Source organism: Pocillopora verrucosa, chromosome 4, assembly GCF_036669915.1.
Source record: "Pocillopora verrucosa isolate sample1 chromosome 4, ASM3666991v2, whole genome shotgun sequence".
NCBI classification, from domain to species: domain Eukaryota; kingdom Metazoa; phylum Cnidaria; class Anthozoa; order Scleractinia; family Pocilloporidae; genus Pocillopora; species Pocillopora verrucosa.
In genome coordinates this window covers 7,834,664-7,846,726 of record NC_089315.1, presented here as the reverse complement: position 1 = coordinate 7,846,726, position 12,063 = coordinate 7,834,664, and the positions used below count along the sequence as shown (strand labels likewise).

The following is a 12,063-nucleotide window of genomic DNA, read 5'->3' as shown; positions in this document are numbered from 1 at the left end:
AAAAAAAAAGAATAAAAACATTTATAATCCCTAGAAAAAAATAAAACATTTATTTGATGTAAATGTAAATTAGAGTATTTAAAAGTACATTAACAGATTAAGATCTTATGCTTTGGTTTGTCATAATGTAATTTCCTTGAAAATCAGAGTTTGATGTTTTAGCTATAAACATGGACATTTAAGAACATGAAAAATATTATGTAGGGATGCTAGTCATTTGTTTTTTGTTTTTTTTTGATGCAGTTCCCTCAAAATTTTCGGTTTTTTTTTCAAAGGTCTTTTGCAGTTAATAATTTTAGTTTTCAATTGTGAATGCAAAAGTAATTGGCAGTAGAACAGCTCCTTGTAATAGTGGGTACCACATGAAGGTACATATACATGAAATTTATTGTCATTGTGATAATTAATCCAATTTGTGATCAGTCTTCTTTGATGATCAAAGTAAGATAAAGAATAATCCTAGGTTGTTTTATTTCCTCAAAAATCTCAAGTGAAAACTAAACACTTTCATACTTACATACATGTCAACCTTCCTTTTTTACCTATTCATTTTTCTCTTCTTGGGTGAAAGGGTACAGCACAAGGAGCTGTTGTCTTTTAATCCTTTAACTCCCAAGACCTCATTAGTAATTCTCCTTACTGTCTGCCAAATAGTTCTTGTGATGTTAATTTTGAGAATTTGGTAATGCATCAACTAATAATTCCCTAGTTAATATTTTTATTTATTCTCATCACTTGTCTCTTTGATATTGTATTGATATTGTAAGGAGAAATTCTGACTTGGTCACTCATGGGAGTTAAAGGGTTAAAATGTTCTAATCAAGGGAATTACTTTATACAGATGGAGTGGAAAATAAGTGAAGTAAACCATTAGAATTTGTTGACACTTGAGTGAGGTGAAGGGTAAAGCCTTTTAATATTTTCTTTTGGTTCTGGGCAACACCTCTGGACTCTTTGGTTTACAATTTTCTTGAGGTTTACTTCGTTACATTTATATGAAAATTGGTAGAGGAGCATTTTTATATACCGGTGGTTACAGTGGTGCAAGTTGTAAAGGATATTGACTTAAAGAAATTAGACTTTCACAGATTTGGCTCTGATATTGTTCATAATTGAAAGCTTTATTTGTTACCAGGCTGGTCCTTTGAGGAGTTTTATCACCTGTAAAAATACAGTTGTTTTATATGCAAGGTGTGGTTTGTCATTTCTTATCACTGAAAGTTAAGGGTTCAAAGAAGTAATCTGATTGTAGGAGTTTACAGGGGCCCAGGATTTCATGAGAACACATTGTTCTTGGGGACGGTAACCTGTTGTTCTGAAAACCAGTTCGGGTTGACAATGTAGTAGTGTTTCTTTCTCTCCAGTGTTGGCTGGAAAAAGCAAGTATCGCGCACGTAGCGTACGTCCTTTGGATGCTTAGACAATAGAGTTGAGGGTCTGGGAGCCACCCTCCCCAGTATGTTCTTATCTCGTGACAGTGAGAACTTGGCGGAGGCTTTTTCACGTGAGGATGTGGTTACGTGGGGGTATTTTTGGGAACCTGTAGCGCTAAGGGAATAAATCATCCTTGAAAGTGGTTGTACTGGTTCTGACGATGAGCTTTCGTGCGATGAACTATCCTGGTCAACTTTCTCACAAGGCAAGCCTCCATTTTTGGGAGTTGAAGCGATAAAGCTACCATCTGTAGGAACGTACGGAAGTTTTGTTGAGTGGTAACCTTTTCCTTCCAAAGAATTGTTGCGACCTTGCACGGAATCTCTAGCACCTCCAATTTTTCGCCCCAGGTATTTTTGTTCGGGTTCGTAGCTTGTCATTCTGGCGGCAAACGGTGGTCTGAGATAGGTTAGCTTAGTGGCATCCCCCAATTCATACTTCGAAGCTACTGTGGGCCGCCGAGGTCCGAGCCATGTATATTTCGGCACTTGACTGTACAGGACAGGTGCATTTGAGCGGCAATATCTTGTGTTATACTCGGTTTGAAATGGCTTGGTAAGAAATCTATTGAAGTAGCTTTGATACCCTGGGTAAAGCAACTCCATTTTGCTCCTCTGTTATAGCGGTGATGTGGAGATTTCAGCAGTTCAGCGTTTAGGGAAACCGTCTCAGTTAAGTTTTGTTTTCACTTCTGACACAAGGAGCTGAGGTTGATACCTTTCACAGCTCACACGAAAATTGGTTCAATCTCTAATTCGCAGTTCCAGCTGGTATTCAACACTCAGCCCACAGTTTCAATCACAAAAATGTCGCATTTAAGGATTCAAACAAACTTCAGTTAGAACAATCGGTCTCGAGCTGTTTGAAGACCCAAATGAAAGGAAGAGCCTGTAAAAGACTGACCTACGGTTCTAATGCACTTGCTTTCGGTGCTTAACTTTCTTGTGTCCAAATTGTCAACGAAGGTAGTTGCTATGGATAGTGCATTAACTGTGATAAATTTTTAATAGGAAGCGTCTATTTTGAATACCAATCTCTGTAGGAAATAGTCATGATTCTCGCACGGCATGAATTGGAGACAAAACAATCGTAAACAATTACCATTAGCATGAATTGATAATTATACATATCTGAAATGAATATTATGTGAAGCTGTTTGCTTTACAGATTGATTTTCTCTCTTCATGAGATTAGTCATTTTTTGATAAAAATAACACCTTCACAGTACTTTTGCCGATTCAAAACAATCATACAATTTGTTATACGTTCCTAAGTTCTAAGCGCTCGTGAAAACAGCCTATAGAGGCGCTCAATTTTTGCATAAACGTAACTTCGTGCTATGAATAGCTTGCGCAGTGCGGGAAGTCGATTAAACTATTGTTCGTGGTGTAAAAAATAGATTGCATCTTTTCACAATTCGGAGTCTGTGAGGTTTCCATGGTGGGAATGGAGAATGGATAGTTTAAAAGTTGACCACCTTCTTTTCTAATGCGATTGTTTTCCCCTGAAATCTAAACGTTTTTTCCATAGTTCAAGTGATATTTCTCGACAGTAAAAATATCCTTCACTTTTAAGTTTTAGAAAAACATGCAAGTAACTAAAAAATCATATGTGCACTATGAAGGCTAGAACGTTGGCAGATTTTGAGTTTGGTCGTCAATTGAAAAGATTGATTCCAATCGATCGAGAGCAAAACTGCTTCCTGTCGAAGGGAAATAATTTCGAGTAACCCTCGTGGTCGATAATAGAAAGAGGAAATCGCTCTTAGCGGTTTAATTGCTTTTCCTCAACCTTCAAATTTAGACCAGTCACAAGGCTACGAGCAAAACATAGATGGAAGAAGGACTGTTACGTTTCAGCAAGAGATTGTGATCTCCTGGTTTCAGAAAGACCTTCACACTGCACCTCGAGTTTAAACAAATGTGTATTTTACAGACTCAGATGCTGTAATGACAAAATTCTGACGAAAGCACTCAATTTTCCAAAATGATAGTGTAAACACTGATTATCATTTTTATAGGTTATGTTAATTTGATAGCAGGGTCGATACTCATTAGTAATTCATCAGTGATTATTGGCCTAAGTCAGACCGAGCTAACTTAACCAAACAAAGTATTCTTGCGTATAAAGTAATTCCTACGCTCGGATACCCAGTCTGGGCTAATGACAAAGAAGCCTCTCGTTGGCTCGTTCGCCGGATGGAAGAAGCACTGTTTGTCAATGTAACGAAATTCTTTCGGATAACGCGAAAGTTCACTCTGCGGTCTTCGTGCCACTAAGCTGTGGGGTCGGTTGAGTAAATCTCTCCTACCAGGTCTTTCGTGCCTCGAGTCTGCCGACATCGGAATCGTAGATTTCCGACCACCGTTTCGACTCAATTCGGAAATGTTGCTGCTGGGTCTTTGAACAGCACTTTTTGCTCTTGCAGTTGGCGATGGCTGTAATCCTTGCAGATTTATTCTGGCAGGATGGTTTCGCCTTTGGTGAAATGGTAATTGAATCACCCGAGAGGTCTCTGGTTTCTGAGCCTCGTCCCATGCAGACATCCTAACACACGGCCTTAATCCTGTTGGAATTCGGATGTTCTGTATTGGGACACGTTCCCCTGTATAATTTGTCGCATATTCACTCTTGTAGGTTAACTTACTGATTGTCTCTTGCAAAAGTCCTGGCTCCTTTCCGTATTTTGCCGGCATTTCGTTATAAAAGTTTTCCAAAGGCAAAGCTGAATGAACGGCTGCTCTTTTTGAGAACACAAAATTGTGGCGTCTTGCTTGAAATTTGGCCGAACTCGGCGCTGTAATTACGTCAGGGAAAGATGTCAAACGACTTGTTAAAAACCTTCTTAACGTCTTATCTCTTAAATTCAGGGTATATTGGCTGTGAGCTGTTAATCTCCACTATAAATGGTTTTTCACGTTCAGGACTAATCAGTTGTCCCAAGCTCATTTCGTGGGGTACACAATATTGCGTTACTTGTCGTCAGTAGCAACGCAGATCGTTTACATTTCATTACTTAGGATAACAACTTTAATTCTTTCCGTTATTGTTATGCAATTACTGCTTTCTTTTCTGGACTCAATCAAACGCTATTGTGCCCAGAGTAAACAAACTAGTCTCGGCAAGGTTCAAAGCTCACATTTCTATCTCTGGCTGGTCTGATCGAATGAATCGAGCGTGTCTTTGCCGGTGTTACTGGAGTTTTTTCAGTCATCGGTGGGTCATCGAAAAGCCAAATTTAAGATCGAGCCTTTTCCTTTTCGAAGTGCTGAGTACCATGACAGTACTGCCTTTAAAGAAAACCAACGGACTTAGTGAATGGCTTATTCAGTTTTAAGTTTGTATAGGTTCCATCACGGCCCCAAAGTTCTTCCACCTCACAAAAATGGCCAGCGTTCTCAAATGCGGGTCATAGTTAATCCTCAAAAAGCCATACTTGTCGCATAAAACAGGAAAGGCACCCCCTCAGTCTCTCGTGTGACATGGGTTTGGCGAATTACGTTCAGCGATTTTAAGAAAAGCTCGAAGAAAGAATAAAAAATTTGTCAATATTTATTTAAGAGAACCTCCTTACACTGTCAATGCAGTTGTTACAATAAACACTTCAGAAAACAAGTAACATTTCTTGAAGAGTTCTGAAAGTCACGGTATAAGTCACGGAATAACTGCTCCTAGAAAAAGAAAACAATTTGGGCATCAGTTTTCTGCTGCAGGCAAGGTGATGCAATGGTCCAGATGAAACAGAAGTTACTTGAAGTTTTGTTCTTTATAAGTAAGCGCAGCATTATTATTCGATATTATTCACTACTGCTGAGCCCAAAATAGCTTCTTGTGCTTGAAATTAAGTTATTGTGTTTACATTCTTCAATTATTGCTTGTTGATGTGTATGGTTTAAATCCATTTTTATTTATCATATTCTCACGCCTTTTTGCTTTCGGACTGTGCGCTGTAAATGGAACTTTCATCAACTGCTGCTGCTGCTGCATGCAATTCCGACGAATAGTAATAGAAAACACACAATTTGCCCGTCTTAGGCATTCTTACTTATAACAAAATCTTGCTTTCATTGAAAATAGAACGTGCCATTGCAATTAGAAGTTAAAAACTTACGCCAACGTTATTGGATCAAACGATTAATGATTAAAAAGATAGGAGATAGCGAGAGTCCGCGTTGTCTTCAAGAAAATGGATTGTTCTTTCTCACAGACCTCTCTGACACCCAGTCTGGTCTGACCGTAAAATAAGTCCTTTCCTCTTTGGTTCCATTGTAAAACGCGTTGCTATGCAAGAAGACGTAGTCTCCAAGACCTCCACTTCTAGCAGCAGGTACATACCCTGGTTGGAAGCTCAGGCGAGGCTGACCACGAACGTATTCGGGAGGTCGACGATACATGAAACTCGACGCAAGTTTGATGTGGGGTTGAACAAGTTTTACCTTTGGAGTAAAGCTAAAGCGATACTCGGACCTCGAGGGATGTGCTTTGTTAACTGTCATACACAGTAGTGGAGGTAGTTTGACGTTTTCAGGCATAGTATTAGAGATGAGATGATACCTTGGAATTCAATGACCACGCTCCAAATAGTTGACGTTTTGTCAAATCCGTTCGTATTTTGATCGATAAGGAACAGGATCAGCGTTATTCTCGAAATAAACAACACTTCAGGATACTGTCTGTCTTCGTTACAATAAAATGGAACCGTTTTTCCTTATTTCCATTAGACATTCATACCATAATGTTCTATATCAATGTCACTAAACCACCATTACGCAGTCTTCCAAAAATAAACGTTAGTCTCAGTCTGGTCCGTGTGAAGATCAATGGTGTAGGCAGGAAGCCTTTAGTAGACGAGTTCAGTATTATGCTCGTTTGCTCATTCAATTTGCTGTAACTTCAGTAAAGTGATTGTACATCGCACGAAAGACGTCTCTAGAGGATACGTTTTATTGTTTGTGTTAAAATCCCTTAATATAATGCTCTTAGAGAGCACAATAATCCATGACAATACCATGGTAATCTCTCTTAGTAGCAGATAGATAAGGTGATCCTGAGGTTTAAAAAAATCATTGATAAAAATTCCGATTTTCCTCTTTAAAAAAATGCACCACATAATAATTGTAGATATATGAAAATCATATATGTGCATTGCGGGGAAGAAACGAATAAAAGGGATCCTCGCAGCTATGAACACTAGTGAACTAGTCATTATGTTTGACCGAATTCCCAGCTTGGCTTGGCTTGTTAGCTCAGTTGGTAGAGCACATCACCGGTATCGCAGGGGTCATGGGTTCAAATCCCATACGAGCCTGAATTTTTTTCAGGTCTTATCCCAACTACTAGTTCAGTGGTGTTCATAGCTGCGAGGATCCCTAACGTTCGATGCACCATATATTTACTACGCCTTAATTTCCAAAACAATTACTCCTTTTTTGCAGCAAGAATGTTTTGTTTATTCTATTAGCGATAACCATATTATGCTCTAGTCGAGTTGTATTGGGAGAATTGGATTTTCAAAGACCGGCCAACGATTTTAAAATTTTAGTATGTGAAACCCAGATAATTTAGTTTTACACGCTAACTTAGCTGAGAACTGTAACTTCGCAAGTCTTTGAGGTCATTTTCTCCGTAGATCCAACCCTTTCAGTGCTATTTGCCTGGAGCAATAAAAATATAAATGTTTGAAGAAAAAAAGATCAGACGTCTTTTGGATTGAGGCTCAGAAATTTTCTCAATGAGATTTCGCCAAAGTGTGGAATAGAAACAGAGAAATAAGAACATTACCATCTTGCATGGGAACACTAAAACTCGTTCTGGTATATATCATGTATAAAACCGACGACTTGACTGAAGAGGAGATCTCTTGTAAAAATATGGACTCAATGGTAAAGTATTGGAGCCACACAAGAATTAAAAGTGGCAGAGAAATAGACCCCGAGAATTTATTGATAAGAAAACCAATCCTCATGGTGACAAAGAATATTCTTCAAATAGTCATAGCTGTGATAATCTCAACGAGGGGGCTTTGGGTTTTTGGGGTTTGCGGTTTTGGCCGCAAAAAAAAATTCGGTTTTTCGGTTGTGGTGTTTTTCGTGGTTTGCGGATTTTCCGTTTTTCAGCGTTTGGTTTTCGCTTTTCGTCAACAACACTATCGGGACTTCGGATTCGGTATGCGAACGGGTTCCGGTTTCTCTTCGATCTGAGCAGCAATTTTGCGCCTCCACTGATCTCGAATAGCTGCGAAACTCTGTATGCTCCATTTGTCACCAATGTTTGGGATCAATTAGGGTTTTGTCAACTGGGATGTGAAAATTTATCGGTTTTAACGATTTTGCAAGCGGTTTTCGGTTTTGACCGATTTTATTTTTTTTTGTTTGTTTTTTTTGCAGTTTTGGATTATTTTTTCTACGGTTTTGCGGTTTCTAATAAACCCCAATGCCTATCCCCCGCCTCAAGCCAGTACCACACAAATTATCAGAGCTATGAGTCATAGAGAATGGGTCACTCTTCGCAGAATCGTTCTCCCATTTTTTATATTACATGCAGAAATTGCGTGCTCACAGCGTCTCAAGACGACGGTCCATCACGTATCAAGCTACATTTCATATGCAGGGAGACCATTAAGTGTTTTTTTTCACATTTAAAATCACTCACAGAAGTATCAATATTAGTTTTCTGGAAGGTTTTATGTTTGCCCGCAACAATTAGCCCTGAAGTCCTGCTTTTGTGTTTGTGTGTTCAAGGACAACCGTATGACTGGCCCCAAATTAAAAAGATTACCACGTTTCTTTGTTTTTTGTATAACCTTGTTTAAAAGCACTTCTTGTGTTGTGCTCTTCACTTGACCTTAGTGGAACAGCTGGTGATAGATTACTTTTTGGGAATTGGCAGACTTACTTGAGAGTGTGTTCCTGTAAGCAAACGGAAGACAAAATGAGGAATTCTCTTTTTTCAGGAAGACTAAAAATCTGGTTTACTAGTTCACCATAAAAATCGTTTCATGAATAAGTATTATTATTTTTTAAATTTTTTTTTCTCATTCCTCACATTTTCACATGTGGCTAATGGTTATTAAACTTTTGTGTTTTACCAAGATAATATCGTATCTTCAAGTCAATAATTTTCGTGATTCTCATTCCTCGTTTGTCATTCACCGATGTAAAGCTAATGAAAGTTGAAGTTACATGTTCATCAGAACGAAAATTTTAATAACAATCATATCACCCGCACATTTGTAAATTGCCAGTGTAATGGCGCATCTTAGCTCTTTTTACTTCGCCACAAATCCTGCCTATGAAATATTTATTCTGAAGATCTCGATGTGCATTTGCGTTATTGAAGCAAATATCTGAGTCCCCAGAATGTCGGCGAGTTCTTCGCTATGACTGTGAACTAAACCGAGTTCCAGATTCATCAGAAAATCGTGATATACTTCACGAATTTGCCATTGTTCAAAATCGTATTAATCTTGGTTAAAATTTCTTAACGACCATTATGCAAGATATTGACAGATGTTCTCACACTGGGACCTTAATTATTTTGAAGCGTTGATGATATAAAACTATTAGAGAAAATTCCAAACACCTTTACTAGCTTTTTTTCACCATGAAAAGATGAACACCCAGCAAAATGAAATCCGATGAGGTGTCCTTTTTCTACACGCAGCATAGGCTACATTTATAGGATAGTACTCGTAAATTGAGCACGTATATTAGCCAAACCGAACGGTAATTAGTGACTTGTTTGTACATGCATGACAGGTGAAAGTAAATTGCTTGATAAAAAGCGAATACAGATGCAAATAAAAAGATTCTGAGGCTTCGCATCACGTACTTCGCATCGCATCATAATTTGCCATTTACAGTGCCGTGTGGCTGCAACTAAGAAAGAACTCAGTCATACCTTAAGAGATCATCATCAACTGGGGAGTCAAACAGCTAAATTACGAATGGGATCCCTCTGGGTGTCCGTTATCGTGATGGTACGTTAAGTTGAATTTTATCACGATTTCTAAACATTTAGGTATTTTAGCTAACTAACTCGGCATAACCTTCACACCATCGTCAGAAATTGACCCAAATTAGTCGTTCCCTGAGTACAACATTAAGCTTTGAATGGAAGAGGCGAGAATTAACTCTTTACCAGTTACAGTACGTGGAGAAATTTTGAAGTAAATTACAATAGCATACAGTGTTAATTAGAATTCTACATAATATTTTTGGGGTAGGTTTTCCAATTCTCTTTCCTTGTCTTTAAAAAGGACAACCCCATGAAATTTGTTCTGATGCGATGATCTTTCAGGAACTTTTAGTTAATCTGCGTATATGAATTTCTTTCATAAGGAAGCGAAAGTGGTGACCGGAAGTAAAATCATTGTAGGGAGGGACTGAAATTTCTTGTACGATGTTCTTTTAAGAGGGACAATTTGGCGTATCACATTTCGACAGACTCTCGATGGTTTGTTTTGTTTTGTTTTTTAACTGAGTGTGACAGTTAATTCGGCAGGATTGATATTGAATAAAACTAAAATTTTCGGTTTCATCACGCACGAAAAGCAGATCTGCCTAAGAATGGAAACAATTAACATCTTAAAAAAATCATTTTTCGCGGGGCCCGCAATCAAAACGTAGTTTACGGCAAACAAACGTTTTTTCGTTTGTAGATGGTAATTCGCAAAAATATAAAAATTGACACCAGAAAAATTTCAAGAATAAGATAAATTAAATTCTCCTCCTACCAAGAAAAGTACGTTTTCTCGTGTTTGAACTGCAAATCTGTTCACTCATGGAATTCAGATGTATTGAATACGAGGAACACGGATGGTTTGACATGGGTCGGATTTTAAAAACCTGGAACTGGGCCGAGGTTTAAGATATTCCCATAACAACTTAACGGTCGAGGTTTTAAGTTGTTTATCATATGGCTTGGGAACCAATCAATTCGAAGCTTTAACTTCCCCCCTCCCTTCGGGGCACCCACGGGTAATTGACCGTCGGCCGTGCCCGGGGGTGGGGAATTTGAACCTTGCCTGGCTGGGGAGGGGAATTTGAACCGGAAGTGTAAAGTTTTTCATGGTAAAGAATTCCCTTTCGTGAGCAAATTGCTCAGAAGAAAATTTCTACAAGGTGAAGGCCTTTAGTCCAGTGTGGTATATACTAATCAGTGATAATACAAACCAAAACGTCTAATAAAATACCGGTATTTATATATACTAATTTCCCAGTATCTAAGACGTTCGGACGAAAACCGCTAAAAACCTACAAGTTTCAGGGTCGAATGTGCGTAGCAACTGAATCAAAACATCTACTCTAATCTAGAAGCTAACTTAGTAGTTTGCTGCGTAATTGATTTAACCTTTCTTATTACCTCTCGCTCTTTTATCCGTAGGCTTGTTTAGGATTCATCATTCCAATATCGGGTAAGCAAGTTCCTTTTTTTACAGCATAAATATAGATCGGGCAGGCAACTTGCTCACACCTCGTCTACTTCCTCTCCCTCTTCACCCTGAGCTCACGGAGTTTTCATTAGATAGCCTTAATCTATATTACGATATCATCCTCCAGGTAGTTCTCGATTAGATGAAAAACATAAGTTACCATTTTAGCCCTAACACTCCACCAGATAGCTTTACGAGAGCGCATGGCTAATTTCCCTGCGGTACTTTCTTGGGTCAATTGAAGTTGAGTGTTTGGTGAGCAATAGAATTGAATGCTTCCTATCCCTCACAGCTTACAGCGACTGCACTCAAGTAGACTGGAATATCACTCTGGGTAGTGCAGGATGGGCGAGCTGCCCACTTGGAAAGTACCTGAAAGGAGTTTTGAGGGCGCATATCAGCAACTCCGACGGTATCGATAATATCAAAGCAGGGCAATGCTGCATTCCACCTCATGAGTTTCTGGACGAGGATACTGAGTGTAAAACAGAGAACTGGAAAAAATCATTAAGCAGGTAAGTGTTTGTGTAGATTTATGCCCGACTTTCTTGCGCAACAGTTCAAGACACTTGGAAATGTAGGCATGTGTTGATATCTATCCCTTTTATCTCGTTTCGCGTTAAATTTTCTCAAACGTTGTTTTGTTTAATCGGTACCCTGCGTCTAAAACAGCATTAATTTGTTTAAGAATTTCTTGTTGTGAATCCCTCAGCTGTATTTAGAAGTACGAGAAAGATAAACTGAAGGAAAGAGAAGACGAAACATCCTGAATTGGTTCTCTGTTATCTTCAAGTGACTTCCTTTGTTGTTCTTAAGGTCTTTCTTGTGCACCTCACAAGCAGTACGAATTCATTATTGATATCATCCCTAAAATGTTTCCTTTTCGTCGTGAAAAAGGTCAAAATGTCAGTCATCCTACCGCTCGCCGTCAGTTTTATCTGCATGTTCATCCTAAATTGACTGATCATGATTTCAAAAATAACCACAAAAGGGAAACTTCACTTAGAGTGCCGAAAGTAACCGTGGATTGTGCCCTATATATGTTTGGTCTGGAAAACTCATGCAGTGCTAAAACCAGACGTAACCTGATTTCTCGAGTTTTCACGCATTGATTCATGCGGTTTGGTACCATTTAATGAATATCGTTTATCTTTCTATTTTTTCCTGATTCACGACCGATGTGATAAAGATAACCC

The 12,063-nt window shown here is 38.6% G+C and overlaps 1 protein-coding gene and 1 pseudogene across 1 annotated transcript; one reads left to right on the top strand and one right to left on the bottom strand.

Moving 5' to 3' along the window:
- Positions 1-2,964: 2,964 nt before the first annotated feature.
- Positions 2,965-4,380, bottom strand: LOC131780648 (uncharacterized). Its single transcript, XM_059097263.2, has one exon. It carries the CDS (start codon positions 4,128-4,130, stop codon positions 3,534-3,536), a length of 597 nt encoding a protein of 198 aa, XP_058953246.2. The 5' UTR covers positions 4,131-4,380; the 3' UTR covers positions 2,965-3,533.
- Positions 4,381-9,253: 4,873 nt separating this feature from the next.
- Positions 9,254-12,063, top strand: part of LOC131787579 (uncharacterized) — an 11,362-nt pseudogene continuing 8,552 nt past the window's right edge.

Excerpts from the sequence above, each read along its gene's own strand:
- LOC131780648 (XM_059097263.2), bottom strand. The coding sequence starts at position 4,130 with ATGCCGGCAAAATACGGAAAGGAGCCAGGACTTTTGCAAGAGACAATC.